Genomic DNA, 22,413 nt, shown 5'->3' on the forward strand with positions numbered 1-22,413 from the left:
TGTCGCATAATAATTAATAGTAATTTGACGAAGATGTAACTTTTGTAATTCTGCAATCATGAATATATGTGGAGTTGCTTATTTCAGACTTTCAATTTATTAAAAAAGATACTTATACCTTCATAATCATCGAACTTTCGTAAAAATTCTTCGAGTTTTATTAGATCTTGCTTAGTGTATAATTTCTAAAGTCCGAACTTGAGTTCACATTTAATAAATGTTATCGATTTTTATACAATACATAGCTTAATAATTAGGCTATACTATATCACTTCGTGGCAATATTAATTATGCACAATATCATACTCCGGAATGTGCATGTATCGTTAACAAGTATCAGGACCGACGAATTCGACGAATTCATTTGACTGACATATTAGGCAATCAAACTTATCTTCATTATCTGGCATAAAAAAGTATTGGTTGAAAACTCCGGTAAGTTTTAAGCCAAACCAGAAGTGGCTGAACCTAGCTATATCAAATGATTGTTCTCTAGAAGGAATTATTTTGAAACTAAATTTCAACCAATGTCAAAAGAAAATAACATTTTATTTTCTTCAAATGTAGTAATTACTGGCCTATTGACATATACGATGAAGTTCTAAACCAAAAAGTCACCAGAGCTCCATCATGTTTCAAAAATTCGCTTATTCATATATTAATTAACGATTGCAAATATGGAATAGTAATAATATGTTGGGGCACAAATAAGAAAGCAATATATTTCTAAGTCAATATAAGCATACATAGGTATACATTTTCATAAGCATACCTGTGATACTTTGAATTTTTCTATATTCAGTAAAAGACTTTTCAATTACATTTACAATGGTAAAACTAATCGCTAAAAGCAGTATTGTCTTAAATGACTGGCTGTGCTCTGTGACTTTTCAGTACAGATATATACACACTTATAGTTCATATAGCTCATCTTTGTCAATGAATTACTTGCTTAGTTCGATTTTGCATTTTGTGATATATCACTTTCGATACAGAGAATATACATTTCATTTGCGTGTACAACGTCACTAAAACTATGCTACAATTTTTTTATCTTACATACTTTTTGACAAAACTAAGTGAACTCAATGAAACATAAATAATGTTAATTGCAGTACAGTGGCGTATGATTTCTGGATTGTAACAACTTATTTTTTGAATTAGGTTAAACTATGCTGGATACGAATACACGTACGTCCGTTTATCCAAATTTCATATCGAAGTTTAATTCATCAAAATTTCCTCGACAATTTTGAAATATAGACAGTAAATAAACATTTAATCAATGCTACTTATTTTTACAACACTTTTTAAAATTTCTAGCTTACTTAAGCACTTATTATTTATTCCCATTTAATAAAAATTTCACTTCAAGTTCAACTAACATTTTAAATGCATCCCACTTTGCTATTAACATCAACTATGTGACTTATATACTTCTAGGATTCTGTTGTTAAAATGATGGGGAGTTCCATAACTCATATGACATCATGACCAATCATGATGTGAATACATTAAAAACCAAGACGAGTGTGTATTTCATGTAAATTTGATGTTACGTCAATTTTAATCTTTTTTAGCATGTGATAATGAAGATAATGAAATTCTATATATAGTTTGAGTGAATGGCTGATGTCCATACGTTACTGTCTATTCTCAAAATTGTTTACGTGGGAATGAGCATATACAGAGAAACGTCAAACGAGAAAATGCCACTGCTTATAATTGATTAAAATGAAAGAAACTCAGACTTACTTAAGAGTACTGAACACGAATGTATGTGGTCAAGTATGTAAGAGTGACATTTATTCAGGACTGTACGTTCGCTAGGCGCGTTGGAGTGGTCGGTTGAAGATCCATAGTGCGACATACCCATCCCGCGATATCCACATTCTCTAATTCCGCTTTTCGTATCCATTCGTGGTTCTACAAGTTATTCTTCAAAGTAATATTTGCTCTATGTTTATAGTAAATAACGTATGATTGTCACGGTGACAACTTTTATATAGATTCTCGTCAAAATGAAAATACGAAGTCTTTTAATAAATAATTAGGACATACCATTAACGTTTTCAAATCTGCCCTTTCAGCAGGATTTTTCTTCAAACAACGGTCAACGAAATCCGTAAATGAGTTGGTGAAAATGCCGGGTGGAAGCTTTGGAGGTGGTTCATTTACAATATAGTCCAATAACTCAAAAATCGCCATTGGTCTCGGGCTACTAGCATCTTTCATACAACAGGAAATCATTCATTAATGCCGTCCACTTTTAATATTAGTTTTCTTAACTTCTATGCTTTTTGGGATAATATGAAAGAAACCGTTCAAACTGAACACATGCAAACACAAGTACCAAAGATAAAATATTTCGTATGACCTATATTGCAATTCGTTTATATAAGTTAATAGTTTCAGAAGTTAGTATTTTTCAATTTTGAATAAATTCGAAACGTTTCGAGACGAGCTTTCCAAATGTTTTTGGATTTAATTGGGTATACAGCTTAGTAGCTGATGGGAAGGGTAAGATATGTACTCCCTGCAGTGTGTCCAGTGTATATCGTGTAAAGAGGATCTCGTAAAATTCTATATGAATACAGTGAATACTTACTATGAGCAGGCGACTGTGACGTTGGCGTAGAAACGTTATTAGCAGGGGCATTTTCGGCAGGTGATTGATTTTGCTGCGGGCCAAATATTGAAGCTAAAGTTCTTGCATCTGGAGATGGAATCGGATACATTCCAATAGCCATTTCAACTAATGACAAGCCGAGAGACCAAATGTCACTTTGGACCGAGTAGTGTGTACCCTGAAGTCTTTCTGGCTGAAAGTTTGGGTTATTTTTTATGTTATGGAGTATAATTGTACTGCTTTGAAACCATACTTAAATTTATTTAACTTTAGGTGAAAAAATTTCTGTTCCAGTGAATTATAAAATGTCTAATGTTTCTGTAATACAGGATGTCAATCTATTATAAAGCTTATGATGTTGAAGTACGAATTAGGGTTATTAGTGAAATTTGAATCTTACTAACAATCTTTTTGTAATGAGTGAAACTTCTCTACGCATATACTTACAGACATGTAACTTCTGGTGCCGACAAAGGAATTAGCCATTGAGTCAATGAGTTGACCCGAAACACCGAAATCACAAATTTTTATTTCTCCAGCACTGTTAACTAAAATGTTGCTCGGTTTTACATCACGATGCATAATAGCATGCTTGTCTCTCAAGTAGCTCAATCCCTTGAGAACCTGTAAAAGACAAAGTTAGGTCACCATAGCTATATTAAGTTCACCAAGAGTTAATATCAATTCAAATTATGAACAATTATATTTCCTGCTAAATCGTGTCTAAAATTTTATAGAGGCATTTTTTGATAATCACTATTCCTGTGAGGAAGTAACAAAATAAAAAGTGCAGCAACAACAGTCTGAAAAATAATACAATGACACATGAATGCTAAGATAATGCCAATTCTGTCATATGTGTCCAGACATGCATTAAATTTGAAACAAATAAGTACATTTTTCTTGTAAAATAATAAATATTAGCATGATCTGAGATTGCTATGGAACAATGAGTCTTCATATCACTCAGAAAAAACATAACCAATATTGTTATACAAGAAAATTCACTTTGTAGTAATACTAATTTAGATATTGTAAAAATGGCTCGGCGAGCTAATAATTTCTCAATTACCAATTTAGCAAGTGGGAGTACAAAGTCTGCCTTGCACATACAAAGGAAGAGATTAACGGAACATGAAATTGAAAATTTACACCACGAACTGGAGACTGTTGATCACACGATAGACTTACAAAGGCTTTGCGAGAAATACAATACAAACATAGAGTTTGGTTTAAATAACGAAAGAGCTAAAAATGTGTTAGAAAGAGATGGTCCTAATGCTATCTCCCCACCAAAAATAACGCCCGAATATATTAAATTCTTAAAATGCATGTGCGGCGGTTTTGCTACTTTATTATGGACATGTGCAGCCCTGTGTTTCGTATTATACGCGCTTGATACAGATGATGATGGCATACAATGGTTCGGAGTGATCATTGTTGCTATTTGCATTATATCAGGTTTATTCGCTTACTATCAAGAGAGTAAGAATTCGAAGATTATGGATTCTTTTTCAAAGATGGTTCCAACCTGTGCCCTGGTTATCAGAGAAGGAGTGATGCTTGAAGTACCTACAGAAGAAGTTGTTGTAGGTGATTTGGTGAAAATAAAACTTGGAGATAAAGTTCCAGCTGATATTAGAATTATAGATTGCGTAGGACTTAGAGTGGAAAACTCTAGCATAACAGGAGAAAGCGAACCTCAGTCACGATCTGACAAGCCAACTGACCGCAACCCTCTGGAATCACAAAACGTAGCCTTCTTCTCATCTTATGCCGTCGCCGGTGAAGCAAGAGGTATCGTTATTGCTACTGGGGACCGTACAATGATTGGACGGTTGGCTGGCCTTACAACAAACCTCAAGAAGGTAGAAACACCTATAGCCAAGGAAATCAGACATTTTGTACACATAATTACTGTTGTAGCTATTATTTCTGGTTTCTTATTTTTTATATTAGCATTACTTTTGGGTTACAATCTTGTAAAGTCGTTTACCTATTTGTTAGGCATCGTCATTGCTAATGTACCAGAAGTGTTACTTGTAACAGTAACGACAAGTTTGACGCTAACAGCTAAAAAAATGGCAACAAAAAATTGTTTGGTCAAAAATTTGGAAGCAGTAGAAACTCTGGGATCAACATCAACCATTTGCTCGGATAAAACAGGAACTTTGACACAAAATAAAATGACTGTATCCCATTTGTGGTTTGCAAATGAGACCCATCAGATTGTTGCCAATCCAAATTTAGGGGCGGAAAGAGATCTTCTGCTCGAAAAACCAGCATTCAACATGCTCGTTAAGGCTGCTACTCTTTGTCTGCGCGCAGAGTTTAAAATGAGGTTGACTCCAGATGCTATTGTGCTGCCGATCGACGACTGGGAAGTTATAGGTGATGCCTCAGAGACAGGCATTCTCAAATTTTGCGAGCACATTCATCACACTACAAAGTTTCGTACCCAATTCCCTAAAGTAGCTGAAGTCCCATTTGACTCGTCAACAAAATTCCAAATGTCTATACATAGAGAGGAGAAAGGTGGGTACATAATGATACTAAAGGGAGCTCCAGAGATAATAATAGAATTATGCAGTACGATATTGGAAATTGGTGGAAGCTCTGGTGCAATGAGTGGTACAGTCAAGTCAACTGTACGAAAAGCCTGCACTGATCTAGGATATTTAGGAGAACGAGTTTTAGCCTACTGTGATTTACATCTACCAGAGAGCCTGTATGGGCTTGACTTTGTATTCAACACAAATGATTCAAAGCAACAAAATTATCCGCACGATGGTTACAGATTTCTCGGATTGATCAGCTTGATCGATCCGCCTAGACCAACAGTTCCAGATGCTGTAAGAAAATGCCGAAGCGCTGGAATTAAGGTAATAATGGTTACAGGTGATCATCCAGTCACGGCTATGGCTATTGCTAAAAAAGTTGGCATAATAGGAGAAGGTCATGAAACGAAGTATGAAGCTGCTATGATTCGCAATATATCCATCTCGCAATTTGAGGGCGCAGAAAGTGTTGCCATCGTGGTTACCGGTAATGAACTCAGAAACATGGAGACGCATCAATTGGACTTGCTCATAAGGGACTATGAGGAAATTGTATTTGCCCGTACATCTCCTCAACAAAAATTACTTATCGTAGAAAGCTGTCAACGTTTGGGAGAGATTGTTGCTGTCACTGGAGATGGAGTAAACGATTCGCCGGCTCTAAGAAAGGCTGATATTGGGATTGCTATGGGTATCACTGGATCGGATGTGGCAAAGAACGCTGCTGACATGATACTAATGGATGATAACTTTGCCTCTATTGTGATTGGAATCGAAGAAGGCCGATTAATATTTGACAATTTGAAAAAATCAATTGCTTATACATTGACATCGAGTGTTCCCGAAATGCTACCCCTGTTGAGTACAATAGTATTCGACATACCACTTCCATTTGTCATTGAAATGGTACTGTGTGTTGACATAGGAACGGACTTATTACCAGCGATTGCACTAGCTTACGAAAAAGCCGAATCTGATATAATGCGTCGCGCACCGAGGAATCCCCAGCGTGACAAACTGGTAAACAAGCGTTTGATTTCCATGACTTATGGTCAAATTGGTATGATACAATCACTGGCGGGATTTTACACTTATTTTACTATCATTAGTTTTTACGGATTTTTCCCCCGTGACTTAATTGGATTGCGATCGCAATGGGAATCTCAGACTATCAATAATTTGACAGATTCATTTGGCCAACAATGGAATTACCAAGACAGAATGTCTCTACTACACACAGCACGAACTGGCTATTTTATTTCTATAGTATTAACTCAGATGGTAGACTTAGTAATATGTAAAACACGTCGAAATTCAATTTTTCAACAAGGTATGGGTAACTGGTTTTTGAACTTTTCATTTTTCTTCGAGATGGCTCTAACGGCAATACTGTTATATGTACCTGGGACGGAGATTATATTTCAGACAGTTAGTTTAGATCCAATTTGGTTCCTGCCATGTTTACCTTTTGCGATTTTGCTTTGGATATATGACGAATTACGAAGACTGTGTATTCGTACGTGGCCAGGAGGTTTTGTTGAAACTGAAACGTACTATTAACATTGCGCGTGCTTTCTTTCTATAGAGCAATTGATAACAAAGCTTTCCTACAGTATGATGTATTATCTGTAGTGTAATTTGAGATGAACTATTCAAGCTGTGTAATGTTTCTTTAGACTAAGAATTAATAGGATCACTGCTTTGGGAGTAGTATTTTTAATCTATGAATTACTCAAAAATGTGAATATCAGAGTGCTGAGCATCAATAAATTTGTTTTTAAAGAAAACCCTTGTTTTATAGAATTCTTTCCACAACTGAAAATATTAATAATGTACGTGACTAGATATCTACGTAAATAATAAAATGGTTAATAATAAGATTTCAAAATAAGCAAAACTACACAATGTTGATGAACGTGTAGTTATCAGTCAAAGGCGTTGAACTTCTTTCAAATAAGAAAATGACGGATATAAGCTTATAGAATATACGTGTTTAAAGGTGTCAGCTTTCAAATAATATTGCGATCATTTAGATAGTAGGGCTTTAATTGGAAAGTGTGCCCTTCAAGTCGCAATTCATTTTTCATAAAACGACGTAAGAGTCCGCAATAATATACCTTTAGGAAGCAAATAAGTTTAGATAAATATTGCTTACCGCAGCTGTGATGGTACCCAATATCGATTCAGGTATTCTGCCAGCTTTTTTTAAAATCAGATCCAGCGATCCGCCGTCCATGTATTCCATGCATATGCTAATTTCGCCATCGCTAAAACAGCAATAACCATTGAAAAAAGCTGAAGTTTTACACAACAAGCAAATTGACGAGATTAGCAAAATTATACCTGTAAAATGCTCCGTAGAAGCCTACGATGTGTGCGAAATTACACTCGTGGAGAACTTTGAGTTCCCTTATTATTTGTTTTTTGATGGCTGGTTTTACCTCCAGGTGGATCAGCTGAAATTACAACGAAAGAAATACAAGTTGATATATAAATATTCTGAATTATAGTTTACATTCAGCAGTGATAAATTCCAACATACCTTTCTAGCCATGATGAGACCGTACTTTTTGTGCCTGACTTTCATAACAACGCCACCATTTCCTGCACCCAGCTCTCCTAATTTTTCAAAATCCTCATCACATAATTCACCAACTTTTTCTTTTTGACCAAGAAAACTTTCCAATCTTTTGCGTTGTTCTTCATCCATTTCTAGTTCTTCTAATCGCTCTTGGAGAGCATCGATACTCATTTTTCCCATCACACCACTGCATCATTTTATTAAATTAATAAATGTAAACACACCCACAGATTTCGTGGCAACTGTATTGAGGCTGCTAGTTACACAGAAACAATTTGAAACAATTTAAACATCTATGTCGTTATTTCACAGGAATAAATCCACCGACATTTCAATACATGAAAGTCTCCACAAAATTAATAGTGACAATAAAACGGAAGGTGGAAATATATCGATATTACGCAATTCTTGGAATGTGTATGTCGTGATATCAGTCAATAATAAATTTCATAGAGTACATTCCTTGACGAATTTGAAGTATATTTACAGTGATGGAAACAACAATTGATCAAATTTGCTGTAAATAATAAATGATACTTGCTTATTCGGGGTAAACAATATGTTTCGAAATTCAATATTTATTAATATGTACCAGTATTTTGGAGAAAATGTTGAATATTATATCTGAAACTTCGGTTGATCAAGCTTATCTTGTAAACTCTATTAAATTCTTAAGGAGTAAATGAAACTTGGTGAGCTATCGGGAAGCACGACTTGATGAACTTCGGGCTAAATATCGCATCCATTTATCATTCAAATTCAGTATTAGTGACAACTATAGTTTTGACAGCTAAAGTAATGAACTGTACAATTATAAGTGGGTTACATAAGTGACAAACATAAGTGACTCCAATTTTCAGGTTCAAGTTTGCAAGTAAAGGCAACATAACAAATACGAGTATAGAAGGTTCACCGGATTGCAGTGAAAAACTATACTTAAGGTTTGCTATGTGTATATGATTTTCCTTCATTTGCAATTTCCTGAATTGTCAATTGGTAAATTGATTGAATTACTTATGTTGGTATTTTGTTATTGTGAGGTTTGAACTTCAATCACATTTCAAATTGCAGTTTTATAAGTTATGATTGACAAAATAGATTAGATATCAATCAACACACTTTTAATTAGACATGATATGCAGACTAGTATCTCATACATTTGTATAACAGGTTTTAAAATTGAACCAGATTGTCTAAATTATCTAGTAATCAATGAAACTGTAAGCATATCTAGTAGTTGCATCTGTAAAGCATATTCAAAAAAATTTACTACAAAGTTCAGATTCAAAAATCAATTTAGGTTAACAATTTCCATAGAAAGAATATAGACTAGTTAAATAAAAATATCCAGAATTGGAATCTCAAGCTTTTCGAATTTGTTCACATAACTCATGCAGACTATTAAGGAAACAGAAAAATGTATTTTGCTTAGAAACAGTACTATTTCTTCTACTGATAACTATTCACACTGGAATGTAAAGTGGAAAACCATTTATTGTAAAAACTGAATTTTTCTCATGGAATAAACTTTTACTATCATCAGTATCAAAATCGCTCTTCATATTTGCACGGTAACAATGACTGTAAGACAATGTCAAGTTTCTTACTTTTCTTAATCCTCCGGGGATAACATTCACTGGCAGCGCAGTTATCATCTCACATGTGTGTTGCGGTTGTAGATAATAACAAAATACAGTAATTCGCAAAACTTCTAATGACAGTATAACGGAGGCCGAACTTATTCCATCATTTACTATGTGACTAGCGTACAAATTGCATCCAAATAGAGACGCTGTGGCGCGACTAAGCACGGTGTATAGGATAGTGAATTTAAAAAACATTGAAGTATAAACAATGATGGTTGAACGATTAATTACAGCCTAATCAACTCTTCCAAAAGGTATTACATACGAGGTATTATTATAAAAGAGTAAACTTACTCTGGAATCGGTACTGCAGGTTCGGTGTAAACAGGCAACGGCGGAACCGGTGGCGAAGGTGAAACTGCTGCTACAGGTTCTATAGAACCTGGAGGTAGAGTCAGGTTCAATTTGTTCTTTGACATTTGTTACGGTGTGTTGAAAGCCTTTGAAAATCAAGAAGTCTTCTTTGAAAGGTAAAAATGAAAGTCAGGAACACTGCAGAGCGTTGAGTATCTCCCGTTAGTTGGTGGCACTTTATTATCTACTCGAAATCTCGATTTATTGGAGTATCAGTTAGTCGCGCATTATCATCAATATTCAATAGCTAAAAGCTCAAAGCCATCAAATAGCTGTGCACACATATGTGTATTCAACGTGATGACGAGGCTAAGCTGTCAAACGTCGAACTGTCAAATATGTTTCAACTCCCTTTCCGTGCGGTATAACCGGATTGGGACAACAAAAGTTCCGGAATTACGTGAATAAGGTTTCGGAGGTGAGCCGGAGAACTGTAAAAAAACTTTCGACGGGGTTATGATCGAGAAAACATATGAAGGGAGTGAAAGAAGGTTATATCGGTTATACGGATCCTCTTGCAAGTTGCAGGGCACTGTTACACGGAAATCGGCTTGGGGTGAACATACGTACTTCCCGCGTCCCAAGTTCTCGACTTACTGGGAACCGTTTACGATATATGTACGCTGACAATTGCCGGGAGCCGAGTTTAGCACAAATGCCCCTAGGCTGAGCCGAGTATAGTAGTTGTGTAGAAATTGGTGGAAATTTGCTGTGAGATGGTAAAGCAGCGCCACCAACGGGAATCGTGTTGCGGACATGTCGCGAAGCTTGAAACATTGTGACGTCTTTTCCTGTAATATCGTTCCGCGAAGAGGTATGAGCCGAGCCTTGTTATTTTACGAATCTGTGTGCATCTGAAATATAATTCAAGTTATCGAGTATTGAACCTATCAATTACGTACGCTAAACTCTGATCTACAATTCAAGTGGCGAAGTTTTGTGATTTTGTGTTTCAAGTTACAATTATTGTCTGTAAAACATACGTGCCAGCTTCATGGCGCCGCCTGATGTTTTCCACATTTCGGAATAATTTAAACTGTATTCATTTTATTTCAGTGCAAAATGGGACGGTATTCTCGTGAGCCTGATAATGCGACCAAATCGTGCAAAGCACGCGGTTCGAACCTTCGGGTGCACTTCAAGGTAAACAATTTCACGCTTCTTTCATTATTTGAGAATAACCTAGAAATTTACAATCTGCGGATGCTTCTGCTCGTGGTGTAAATTTTGCCAAGATTCTGACAATCGTATTTTTATTATAATTGAGCGTTCGATCGTATTGCACATTCCATGCATTAGGTAATTTTCAAGAGTTTGTGTGGTGTCTTATGGAAATCGTGTGCAATGTGTATTTTATACATATTGAAATTTCAAATTTCCAACTTGCCAAGATCTGAAAGAATATAGTATTTCAAACTGCTATTATTTGTTTCTGAAAATGCGTGTAAGCTCGCCTGATGTATAAGTGAAATATTAGTAAAGTTGCATTTTCTTATGCTTTTTCTTTACCTTTCCTCGTATTTCTGGCACTTTACTTATAGACCTTTGAAAGAATATTATGTACTCGAAATATACTTCGTTAATAGAGTTGTTAAAATTCTTTCAGAACACTCATGAAACTGCTCGTGCTATCAAGGGTATGGCTCTGCGTCGTGCCCAGAGGTATCTGAAGAGTGTCATTGAACACAAAGAATGCGTACCATTCCGCAGATTCAACGGTGGTGTTGGAAGGTGTGCTCAGGCTAAACAGTTTGGCACCACTCAAGGTTTGTATGTTTGCAAACACTCATGTTTTTCAACTCCTTTTAATTTCGAAGTAGTGTGAAAACTTATTTTAACAAAACTCATTAGTTGGCAATAACAGCACTATCTGAAATTTAACGAACTGCAATGGAGTAACACATACATATGTATACTGCAAATTCAACTCCTTCAAACTCATTAAAAGCTGCAAAATGATGAACTTTAGTAAATGGTCTGTTACATCATTCCTAATTTAAATCTCAATTTTTCTCACTGCCATTGTAATTCAATCATAGAAGCAAGGTATGTAATGTCGAAGAAGTTAGAAAGAAAAATGTATAGTTTGAGTTTTTTTTGTGAAGTTCCAGGAATTACGCACGATTTCTAGAATTCTAAGACTTTCTAATTGACGTAAGAAAATTATGTACTCTTATTGTGTCGGTATCAAGCACGCAAAGTTTATAATTCATTGAGCATTAATTTATTTAGGAACTACAGCATATTTATTGAAAATTGATTGCATTATAAAACAAAGCAGCCTGTGTATATGCTGTGCAAGTTTTACTTATTCATCAATGTTAAACTATCTGTATGCTCAGGAGTTTAAAGAATCATATTCACTAACAGTAAAATTAATTGAATCCTAGAAACTGGAATTTACGCGGAATTTTAACTATTATTGACAGTAGATACCATTTAAGAGATTGAAACTATGGAATAAAATCTTATTATCAATTAAATCAAGGGTAATTTGTGAAATTTCACAGCTTTGGGAGCGTTAAGCTCTGCTATTGTTTTTTCATCACAATATAAATATCACTGTATTGAAACACAAAAATTCAAATCGAAATTTCAGAACTTCATTGTATGTCCATAATGGGCGGAGTTGTGCATTATATTATTTAACATTAGTAGTGTGGTATTTAACAACTGACACTGACATGGGTTACAAAAATAAACGTATGTTTTGCACTCCTACTAAACAGTAGTTGCGCTTATGCATTTGGTTGAAATTAGTAGTCAACATAACGAAACATTTTTCACAAAATCATTATTTAACTTTAGAGTGACTCGATCAGTTGAGTTGGAAAAATATAATTATGATATGCTCCACTACGGCTTACTGAATTTTTTGACAAAGCTATTATTATGAAATAACTAATTTTCTGTCGAAAATGTATCCGCACTATAATGTTACTGGATTTAAACACGTGTTTATACATAGTATTGAAAGCAGATTATATATGATTTACCTTTTTACTTAGGTCGTTGGCCGAAAAAGTCAGCAGAATTTTTGCTACAACTCTTGAAGAATGCCGAGAGTAACGCTGATTTCAAAGGTGTTGATGTAGATCGATTGGTTGTTGAACACATTCAGGTGAATCGAGCCCCATGCCTTCGCAGAAGAACTTACAGAGCGCATGGTCGTATCAATCGTAAGTATCCCATGTTTTACTTGAATTCTATCTGTACGACGTATCAAGTTCCATTCATTTCAGTGTATCATCATCTAAAAACTTCTTTAAAGCTATTACATTCCATTTGAAAATTAAACGCAGTACCATACATACAGTACAGGACATTAACGTTATATTGAGGAAGTATCTGAGAATCACAAATATCGACTCAGCATGTAATTAGGAAAATATTATGTAAAAAAAATATGAGTAAGACTGTACCGGACGAATAAACACCCAAGTTGCAGCATAACACGTGAAAAATAAATTGTTTTTTCCAGCTTACATGAGCTCTCCTTGCCACATAGAGGTCGTGCTCACTGAAAAAGAAGACGTGGTTGCGAAAGCCACCGAGGAGGAACCATCCAAGAAGAAGTTGAGCAAGAAGAAGCTTGCCCGTCAAAAAGAGAAGATGATGAGGGAATAAATAAAATAGCATTATCGACTTTACAATACGAGATCAAATGTACACTACCTTTGGTACAATAAAATCTTACTTTGTTCTCATTTTTGATTACATTTGGATGTATACTTGTCATTTCAGAATCTACAGCAATGCATCAAATTCTACTGTTTTAATGCCTTTTCGTAAGTTGAGACACTTGAGGAATAATCGCATAAACATAACAGACCCCATATTAACGCAAAGATTATTCGTATGTGACTATATTCGCGCAAGTAATCTTTCATAAATAAAAGTCAAGTGAAATGTTTGTAGGAATGCCCATGTTGTTTAAAGTAAAGATAAAACGGATTTTAGATATTTTACTGCTGAATTCAAACACTGCTATGCGCATAGTTAAAAAGACTGCTGTTATAAGTTTTCAGCTTTTCATACGCAGAGTGGTATGAATTGTTTTACATCCTCAAAACTACACCGTATAGTAGTTTTGAAGGTCAACATTAGTTTGTGAAAATTTTTGAATACTATTATTGGTTTCGTAATTAGCGAATGTTTTTCAATTTCATTCATGCTTTGAAAGAAATTTTAGTATGTTCACGATAATCAGCCGAAAAGTTCACGAATTATTTCAATGAACATTCTTCTCAAAATGTGTATATTTAATTCAATCGTGATTTTCATTCTTGCTATAATATGCAGCAAAAACTCGTACGTAGGCAAACGTATTTTGAGCAAAAATTATTATTGAATACGGTATAATATTATGTCGATATTAAAATTGAAGCTGTAGACTCATCTCTATGTTGTATTGTAGAGATCAGTACGTAAATATATGAGAGAAAAAGACGCTAGAGTGACTCGTAATGATATACAAATTAGGGTCCCTAATACAAATCAATACTTATTCGACGAGTGATATTTTTCATTTTATTATTGGATCGATATTCTTTTGTCTACGGGAAAAATAGTTTGTATGCAAGATTTTGATGCGGACTTTTACACATTCATCAAGATCGTTGAGTACTTGTTCTGAGCTTGTTTGATTATAGCTTATGAAATGCCTGACGGCACTCCGGGGGTTATTTATAAAGTAAATTAAAAAGTTAGAGATATGAGTAGATAGCACTTTGTATTGGACAACGTATTGGATTAGCTGTCAACTTCACGCTTTAGTCCAAAAAATGAAAGCTCTTTGATTGGTCAACCATGGCCAAACTAAATAAACTCGGGAATAACATTGAAAAACAATTGTTGACTATTAAAACAAAGTTTTCGATGTACACATAAATTTAAAACGTAATTATAAAATGGAAAAATAATTTCGAATAATAAACAAACAGGCGTATGCTATTTGAAAACGTAATGTTCATCAGCATATAGATATAAACGAGATTTAAAGAGGTTATTTATTTATCGGCATGTCGGCGACGCGAAGTAATTGAATTTAATACAAAAATAAAATTTGGTTCCACAGCACGAGACTTTTGAATTATTGAAATTCAAATAATTTTAAAATGGCAGATGAGGATAACGTTTTGTTTGTGAGAAAAAACTCTAAACAGGTATGATCGAATGATTCCTTATTATTCGTACGATCGTTGGTGGTACGTTGTGAGGTTATGTTTTTACATCCTTTGAATGATTGATCTCAGAGATCTGCTGTAACTGACGCTATTGACGATGACTGGGATGACACAGCTCTCATCAAGGCCTATGATAAAGCGGTAAATTTAGCCAAAGATGAAGTAGCAAGACGCATGGGTGTTGAAGCACAATCCACATCGCACGGCAAACAGAGCAAAGCGCATAATCACAAACCGAATCGACAAACAGCCAAGCCTTACAAGGTATAAAAATTTCAATAAGTAAGGAACATTGACTTTAAAAATTGGCAAAGTAATCTCGCTTCTTCCTAGAAATGGGTCGTAGGCTCTCCTTGTCGAGCTGTATGGTCTGAGGATGGAGAAGTTTATGAAGCAGTGATACAGAAAATTTATGAAAGTAGCGCTACTTGCATCGTCAAATTTATAGGTAATATTTTACCTTTTTGTCTTTGAGCTTATAGATCGTGGATAGACTCGAGCATCTGAAACACATGTATTTAAAATCCATGTTCCAAGTCTTTGACTAGTGCTGTCAAGTATCAGTCGGGTCTTACGTGTTCAAGATTCAAAGTAAATGTAATCTATGTAAGTCACAGCTACTCCATGCAGTATGTAATCTTTCAGAAATATTGTAGTGACGTAACTTTTCAAAGTTCAGAATGCTACAGATAGATTGACAATCCTTCTTGAATGTTGCATATATTCAGCAGCAAACTTTTACTGCTGTTAATGCTGCTGCTGCTGAAACGTAATGTTTTAGCAATATCAAATTGTCGTGTTATCAATATCGTGGATGTGATTTTATTTGAGTTTCACTCATCCATTGCTTTAACTGTTTCATTGTTCCACCAAAGACTAAATGAAACACACCTATGCTGAACACATCCTATGTGTTGAATTATTGAAACAATCAAAGTTGAGTGTAAGTTGTGGATATACACGGTCACTTATTCCTTGCTGAACGTGATGCCCGAGTAACAGAGAGCCACTGCGGCAATCGCATTTGTCTTCAGCAAGGAATCAATGACCCGGTATGATTACAATAACAACTGTACTTTATAAATATAGTATTTGGTAGGATGTACCCAAGATGTTTTAATTTCAAGCTAAACCCAAAGTGAAGTAACATAGCTTTGTAATATTACTGCAATATGCTCGGCAATATGTCTGCGATATTTTAGCCACAATCAGAAAATTGAAACGATATTCCTGAAACATTCCTTCAGCGTTTAGCCGCACTTTTAATTCATTTGCTGGGTCACAGTTATTTCCTTGAACTCTTCTGGAGCCTTGCGACTAATGACTGAAGAAAAATTGTATTCTCGTCTTGAAAACCTGGAAATGTGGTGAAAAGAATTGGATTATCTTGTTTGATTGCATATAGTTATGAGAGAAAAGATCTTGCTAATTTTTAAATTTTCATAATCATATGCCCTGCAATTGGTATAATACTGCTGCAACACAGCTGAGTTATATAAAATTCTATTGAGATGCTCGAGTCCTTCCAAAAACGGTCTTGCAAGTGTAAATGCTGGTAGCCAGCTATATCCAGTCTAGCGCGCCATCAAATTTAGTCAGCTACATATTATTACTCTCAGGTTACGAAAATTCAGCTAAGGTCGATATCAGTTCGCTTACTGAGTCTCTGGGTCTCGGCAGTCAAATAGCTCAAACTAAAGAGGCAAATGCAGAAAAAACTAGCTTCATAGATATTGGAGAATCTGATTCTGCCAATAATCCTGAGATGATAAACATGGTTAGCGAGGATAAGATGGAGTTAGACACCGATGATCAAAAGTTACCCAAGACAAATTTTACCACTGGAACATCTCTTGGTTGGCCATCTGGCATTGTACCTCCCGCACCCCCTTTACCGCCACAATTAATGACCAGGTAATGTTTGAGAAGACTTTTTGATTTCATGAAATATTTTTCATTATAATTATCGTTCTATCTTTCATGTTGCACAGGCTACCGGAAAGCGATGGCGATGCACTTTCGAGCATGTTGATGTCTTGGTATATCAGTGGATTTCATACTGGTAATATGATTGGTTTTGATTGCCGATTTTTCCATTGCCTATTAATCTATTTTTTGGCATTTCGTTTAATTCAAAATTGATTATTACAGGATATTATCATGGTATAAAACAAGCCAAGGAGAATCAAGAGAGACGGAAAAAGTGACACAATTTATAATTTCTCATTATTAAATTGAATTGATTGATTTTTGTAAAGAAAAATGATCTATTTATACGAAATTCATAATAAAAGTAAGTCAAATTTTGAAGAACCAGTTGTTAATTTTCACTCATAATTCCGATGGTTTCTTAACGACGAGCAACGGATTCTATGAAGAACAAGAAACCAAATCTTAATGTGCAATAAAATTTACTATGTGGCAGCTATTTTTAGAATTGTAGTTACTCCTGCAGAGAATATGGTAGTGATGAAATTAGAGTTCAGTTGATTTCGAGCTGCATATTACCGGAGTTCATTAATTCAAGAAGTGTCACAACCGAATAGACTCGGGTCAATTTGACAATAACATATCAATTTTAATATTCATCTAAAGGAACAAGGGATTTTTTAGTAGACAGTTCAATATTTTTTCGTAATTCTCGTCGCTTCTGCTACGCCCTTTGAAACGCTATCAAGAAAAAAAAGCTTGCAAATAATTAATTAGTTTAAAAGAGGCGGATGTACGGTGCTTGGCTTTATTTTATCATTTCAAGAGAGAAACTTGTGATTAGTTTTCCCGTACAATTTTCTGCTCATCTAAATTTAAAAATACGTACTTGCTGGAATTTTTCAAATTTACAATGTTTTTGTCATGTATTCAATTTGCAGAGCTTAGATCCTGCGCGGGGACCGAAACATACGATTAATTAGCGAACGGCACTGACAAAGAGAGTATATATCAGACCTTTAGATCACGGATTTTGTTGAAACTACCAGGGCTGTTTCTTTGCCACATCAATTCGGATTTTTAATGTTTAGATCCATTCATTGGGCCTTTCTTCGTTCGGTTCGATAGATGAGGTTGTCGGTTTTGAAATTTCAAATTTATACAAATCCCCTAAATGAATAGAAAATTGTCAGGGTCGAAGGCTGGCCAATTTGGCATGGCATGACCCATACTCCTGTGTGTATTCTGGCAGTTCAATTCCTAATTTTTATACAAATCAATGCATAAAACATTAGCGAAGTGTTAACTTTATAGAAATCGTAAAGGTGTACATATATTTGTTATTTTGAAAGTTCAATTTTAAAATGGTCACGTCTTATTCAGGCTCTACGTTACATGGCTTTCATTCAATATGCATGATACTATAATTATGTCGAAGTTGCGTAATATTAATTTGATCGCAGTGCATTTTCATCTTCCGTGCGCCGAACTTACTTGGTTTTCTACTTTGTAGTATTCATATTCCATTTTTCGATGCGGCGAACAAGTGAACATTTTCTACGAATAGCGATCTTGAGGTGAAATACGATCCGATGATGCACCTCCACATAGAGCGTATTTCGGGAGAAAAATGTCCAACAGTGTGAATGTTTGGTTTCGATCAATATACGTCTGACCTCGAACTACTCTGTTTGGTCAGTTTAGAACATTATTATAATTAGGATGCACCAAATTTTTCTTTCCACTGTTTGTACATGTCGGCTATGTGCTTCGATGTAGGCTTAATTCGATCAAAGGCTATCTGGAGGTAGTTCAATTTACTAATGGCTCCATGATGAATTTTTCCAATTTCCCCGCGTACGATTTTGTTTTCCTCAAGCATTTGCCAAATCGGGCGTAACTGCATCATCCATGCTTCTTTGCATATCAACTTTAAGTCGGCGCAGGAGTAACCCTCGGTTTTTTGTACCAATTCGAAGAAGTCTTTGTCTTGGAGGAGGTCGACGTGGACGTATGATCGAAGAAATTCAAAACGACTCCTCACATCCGGAAGGTCAACGAGAATACGTTTCTCAAGTCGACGAAGAAGCGCGGCATCCAGTTCCCTACGCCGAAATCAAACATCTCAGTTCAATTCTTCGAGACTGAACCGAAAATTGACTCACCAGGGTGAATTTGTGGCGGCCAGAAGTAGAATTCGATTCTTCGATGAAACAAGTCCGTCCATTCTGGCCAGCAGTTCCGCTCGAAAACGTCTGGCTGGGTCTGTGCAGTTCGAAGATGTCACATCCGCGTGACTACCAACCACCCAGTCAGCTTCGTCGATGAATATTACCGCTGGGGCATGATGTTCTGCCAGGTCGAAAAGGATCTGTGAAGTTCAAGGTTGAGCTAAATGACTTAATTTTCACATGCACGAGTAAAACGAAGACCATATAAATGACCCTACGACAATGAAGATTTCTTCTTGGGTACTGGAGAAACTTGTTCAAATTTTTCAACTATTCTGTATAAACTCATTTTGCTTTTTCACAAATTCTTAAAATTCTGCCAGATTCTATTTATACAAAGAATGACTCATTTTCTCCGTGATTCAAGAAATTGAAAGAATGAAACAAAAACAGACATCAGTTACCGAAAATCTGAAATTTTCCACTTGACAAAAAACAAAAATAAATAAATAAATTAGAACGATTTTATGTTTCGTCTCTTAACGAGATGTCGGCAAAGTTTTCAATAAAAATCAAGAGGGTTCCTTTGCGCCACATCTTGAATATCTCTTGAGATTTTTATGGGAAAAGCCTGATCCGCCTCAGACCACCTTGCAAAAAAAAAAAAAAAATGTATTCTACACGGGTATTATTGGACACAGGCTTATCTGACACGGCCTTCTTCTATTAGGACGAATACGATCTTTTCCATTAAAATCTCAAGAGCTGTGTAATGCAGATAGTATTTTCGGCAAAATTAACACAATGCACTTACTCGAACTAGCTTTTCCGAGTCTCCTCTCCATTTGCTGACGATCGAAGTTGACGAAATGTTGAAAAATGTAATCTTGCACTCAGTGGCAACAGCTTTAGCCAGCATGGTTTTACCTACGTCGCATAAAACCAGAAAAGACAAAAATATCAGCCTTTAATTTGAGCAAAACGCTGGTTGTCCAAATAGATTGAACCCGGATTTCGCATAAATTTCATGCTTTGCACCTGCGAAGAAGGTTGTCGGTGAATGGTGGTCGAAGGTTAAAGGTCGTGTTTATTATTGGTTGATGGACAAAGGGAAGTTAGTTCCTAGCCAGCGAGCCACGAACTGGATATTAGATTTGGGACTTTGGCTTGGCGGTTTTCAAAACCTCCCCCGACACGTGATGATGATAATTTTAAAAGGGCGCTACCGGTTCCTGGTGGGCCGTACAAAAGGATTCCTTGCCATGGAGCTAGCTTGCCACCAAAAAGCTCGGGATATTTCATTGGGTACACCGTAGCCTCTTTCAGTAGACTCTTGCACTCCTTCAAGCCTTCGATGTCGTCCCAATGAACGTTCAAGTCCGTCATTACGATATCCTGTAAATTTATACGATTTACGACATTAATCAGAGGTCAGAGGTTTACCCTTTTCCTGGGCACTAGCTCTACATGCAACAAAGATGCGGAGAAGTTAGGATTTAGGTTCACCCTGGATATCGTATCAGCCATATCCCTCCATTCTGTGCCAAGTTGGTACAAGTTACCAATTGGTTTCAGAATTCGTTCTTTGGCAAAGTGTGCGACCTCCTCGTTGACGGCTGATACATTAACGTGCTCTGAATTTCCGGAAGATTGGAAGACTGGAGTCACAGTGATACCCAAGTTTGGCTCATTGTCGGCCGCGGCTTGCACATTATTCACTTTCGGTAAGGGTTCACCTTTAGCCAGCTCGGTCGGCCGCACGTCTGCTGGTTTCCGCAAGTTTCTGTTGATCTTCTCCTTCTTAATCCTGTGCAAGTAAATGTCTGCAGAGGTCATGAAATTACGATGGTCCAGGTCAAGCTCTAGTTAACTTCCGAAGAAGTTTGTTAATCAATACTTAAATACTCTGTATCGAATCTTTACTGATATCGTCAAACGATTTTTCTGAAATTCTACCTTATAGCAGAGAAGGAATCTCACATTATATGACATGCTTGTAATTTCGTCGTACCACAAAACTTATTGCCACAGCGTAGGGACATCTCAATTTTTGATATCTGATTCACAATGTCTAAAAAAATTCGGTAAATTTCTATTCATATTCGGTATTCCAGCCTTGAACGCTGTTCTCTTGACTAACCCATTCTGAGTTCAACATTCTGGAAAGTTAAGCTCTGCTTGAAGTTTATAACTATACAAGAGGTGCCTCAATCGATTTATTGGTTCACCACACATGAGTGTAAAAATATCTAACTTATCGCCAAACCTGATATAACTGTGCAGAAATAATCATCTTAACGATATTGGCGAGCCGTCATAAAATTGAATATCTGCACTTTAAAACGCATCTTTTTCAAACTACTAGACAATATTAGGTTGTGCATTAAGGAGGCAAAGTACGTCTTTTTATGTTGAGCTGTAGAGTAACGAATGTTGCAAGTACGCGAGGTGTAAAATGATCTCGCAGCCTTCATGTTGCACGCGATACTTTATATCATAAAATTACAGTTGACTAGTGTTATTTTTATTTTTGTTTGATTTTCAAAGCGAAACTGTATGCGCAAAGCACAAATTAGAGCAATTTTAATACATATACATATATATATACATGAAACTTCATTTTTGCACTTTGATGGTATGTAATGTATTATAAAATCATGGACAAAAAGTGGGTGTGATTCTTACTTTATGATTTCTCATGGATTGTAAAAGTTTAAAAGATTAGAGGGGATAAATGTAGTAAGATGAAATGATGGTACTACAAGGGCGGAAATGCGTGGCAGAACCGAATAAGATTTGAATGTCCAGAGCAGATACGGCGTGCATATAATTTGGGGTGAAAATAAGCGAACACTTTTACTTTTTGAAGTATATTTGCAAACGCACGTACCACATTGGCTGAAAATATTGATCGGTGAAAAAGTGTGTCATGTTCTTGTGCGACGAATGAATAAAACTCTACGGTATATTAATACAGAGTCGTGACGGCAATGTATGAATTTTCGATCGAAAAAACTATATCGTACTCACGGATTAATGTTGACAGCGTTATTGCAGGCTGTTGGCTCAATTTTTTTACATATCTTTGGGTATTTGTTGTACTTGGCGTAGTGGTAGTCAGAAAATTCAACGAGGACGGTGTCCAAATCGATGTTGTCGCAGACTTGATAGTCTCCCGAGAGTTGAGCCTCTTTGACCAGCGATTCGACCGTATCTATACATCTGTGTTGAAAAATGCATTACACATCAGCGCTACACGCTCGTATACAGGTTGGTCTGTTTTCGATGCCATGAATCAATATCTTGCTGAAATCTCCTACTTCCGCATTGACACAATGTATTATTACTGGCCTCGTTGA

At 35.9% G+C, this 22,413-nt stretch overlaps 5 protein-coding genes and 1 long non-coding RNA gene across 18 annotated transcripts in view; 3 read left to right on the top strand and 3 right to left on the bottom strand.

Moving 5' to 3' along the window:
- Window positions 1-198: 198 nt before the first annotated feature.
- On the bottom strand, window positions 199-10,602 carry Dsor1 (mitogen-activated protein kinase kinase 1). The gene is made up of 8 exons (XM_046622504.2): window positions 9,709-10,602; window positions 7,730-7,955; window positions 7,531-7,643; window positions 7,343-7,454; window positions 3,077-3,253; window positions 2,609-2,822; window positions 2,062-2,228; window positions 199-1,926 (listed from the first exon to the last, which is right to left on the bottom strand). Exons 1-8 carry the CDS (start codon window positions 9,831-9,833, stop codon window positions 1,810-1,812), a joined length of 1,251 nt encoding a protein of 416 aa, XP_046478460.1. The 5' UTR covers window positions 9,834-10,602; the 3' UTR covers window positions 199-1,809.
- Window positions 3,670-6,755, top strand: LOC124217777 (sodium/potassium-transporting ATPase subunit alpha). The gene has a single exon (XM_046623818.1). The coding sequence runs from the start codon at window positions 3,670-3,672 to the stop codon at window positions 6,745-6,747; it is 3,078 nt and encodes a 1,025-aa protein (XP_046479774.1). The 3' UTR covers window positions 6,748-6,755.
- RpL17 (ribosomal protein L17) lies at window positions 10,518-13,475 on the top strand. Its single transcript, XM_046622518.2, has 5 exons — window positions 10,518-10,582; window positions 10,825-10,911; window positions 11,375-11,534; window positions 12,777-12,947; window positions 13,250-13,475. The coding sequence occupies exons 2-5, from the start codon at window positions 10,831-10,833 to the stop codon at window positions 13,393-13,395; spliced, it is 558 nt and encodes a 185-aa protein (XP_046478474.1). The 5' UTR covers window positions 10,518-10,582; window positions 10,825-10,830; the 3' UTR covers window positions 13,396-13,475.
- LOC124217165 (uncharacterized) lies at window positions 10,835-11,376 on the bottom strand. Its single transcript, XR_006882792.2, has 2 exons — window positions 11,278-11,376; window positions 10,835-11,161 (listed from the first exon to the last, which is right to left on the bottom strand). It is a non-coding gene; the product is annotated as an uncharacterized lncRNA (long non-coding RNA).
- The window catches only part of LOC124217153 (katanin p60 ATPase-containing subunit A-like 2), an 18,753-nt gene continuing 9,157 nt past the window's right edge, over window positions 12,818-22,413 (bottom strand). For 7 of the 11 annotated variants that reach the window (XM_046622496.2, XM_069135509.1, XM_046622497.2 and 4 more), the window contains 6 exons: window positions 22,085-22,276; window positions 20,561-20,861; window positions 20,281-20,449; window positions 19,869-19,981; window positions 19,049-19,254; window positions 12,818-18,988 (listed from right to left, as the gene is read on the bottom strand). In XM_046622496.2, the coding sequence (XP_046478452.1) occupies window positions 18,601-18,988; window positions 19,049-19,254; window positions 19,869-19,981; window positions 20,281-20,449; window positions 20,561-20,861; window positions 22,085-22,276 (1,369 nt within the window). In that variant the 3' untranslated portion in view covers window positions 12,818-18,600. The remainder of the gene's footprint in view (window positions 18,989-19,048; window positions 19,255-19,868; window positions 19,982-20,280; window positions 20,450-20,560; window positions 20,862-22,084; window positions 22,277-22,413) is intronic. The other 4 variants (XM_046622500.2, XM_069135511.1, XM_046622499.2 and 1 more) reach the window with 2 other exon arrangements.
- Smn (survival motor neuron) lies at window positions 14,469-17,267 on the top strand. Of its 3 annotated transcripts, none has more exons than XM_046622515.2 (7): window positions 14,469-14,730; window positions 14,846-14,933; window positions 15,024-15,218; window positions 15,288-15,402; window positions 16,574-16,868; window positions 16,946-17,016; window positions 17,106-17,267. In XM_046622515.2, exons 2-7 carry the CDS (start codon window positions 14,886-14,888, stop codon window positions 17,159-17,161), a joined length of 780 nt encoding a protein of 259 aa, XP_046478471.1. In that variant the 5' UTR covers window positions 14,469-14,730; window positions 14,846-14,885; the 3' UTR covers window positions 17,162-17,267. The 3 variants fall into 3 exon arrangements, with proteins under 3 accessions (XP_046478471.1, XP_046478472.1, XP_046478470.1); XM_046622516.2 differs by having other exon boundaries at window positions 14,469-14,667; XM_046622514.2 differs by having other exon boundaries at window positions 14,470-14,933.

This window comes from Neodiprion pinetum, chromosome 4 (assembly GCF_021155775.2).
Source record: "Neodiprion pinetum isolate iyNeoPine1 chromosome 4, iyNeoPine1.2, whole genome shotgun sequence".
Taxonomy (NCBI): Eukaryota; Metazoa; Arthropoda; class Insecta; order Hymenoptera; family Diprionidae; genus Neodiprion; species Neodiprion pinetum.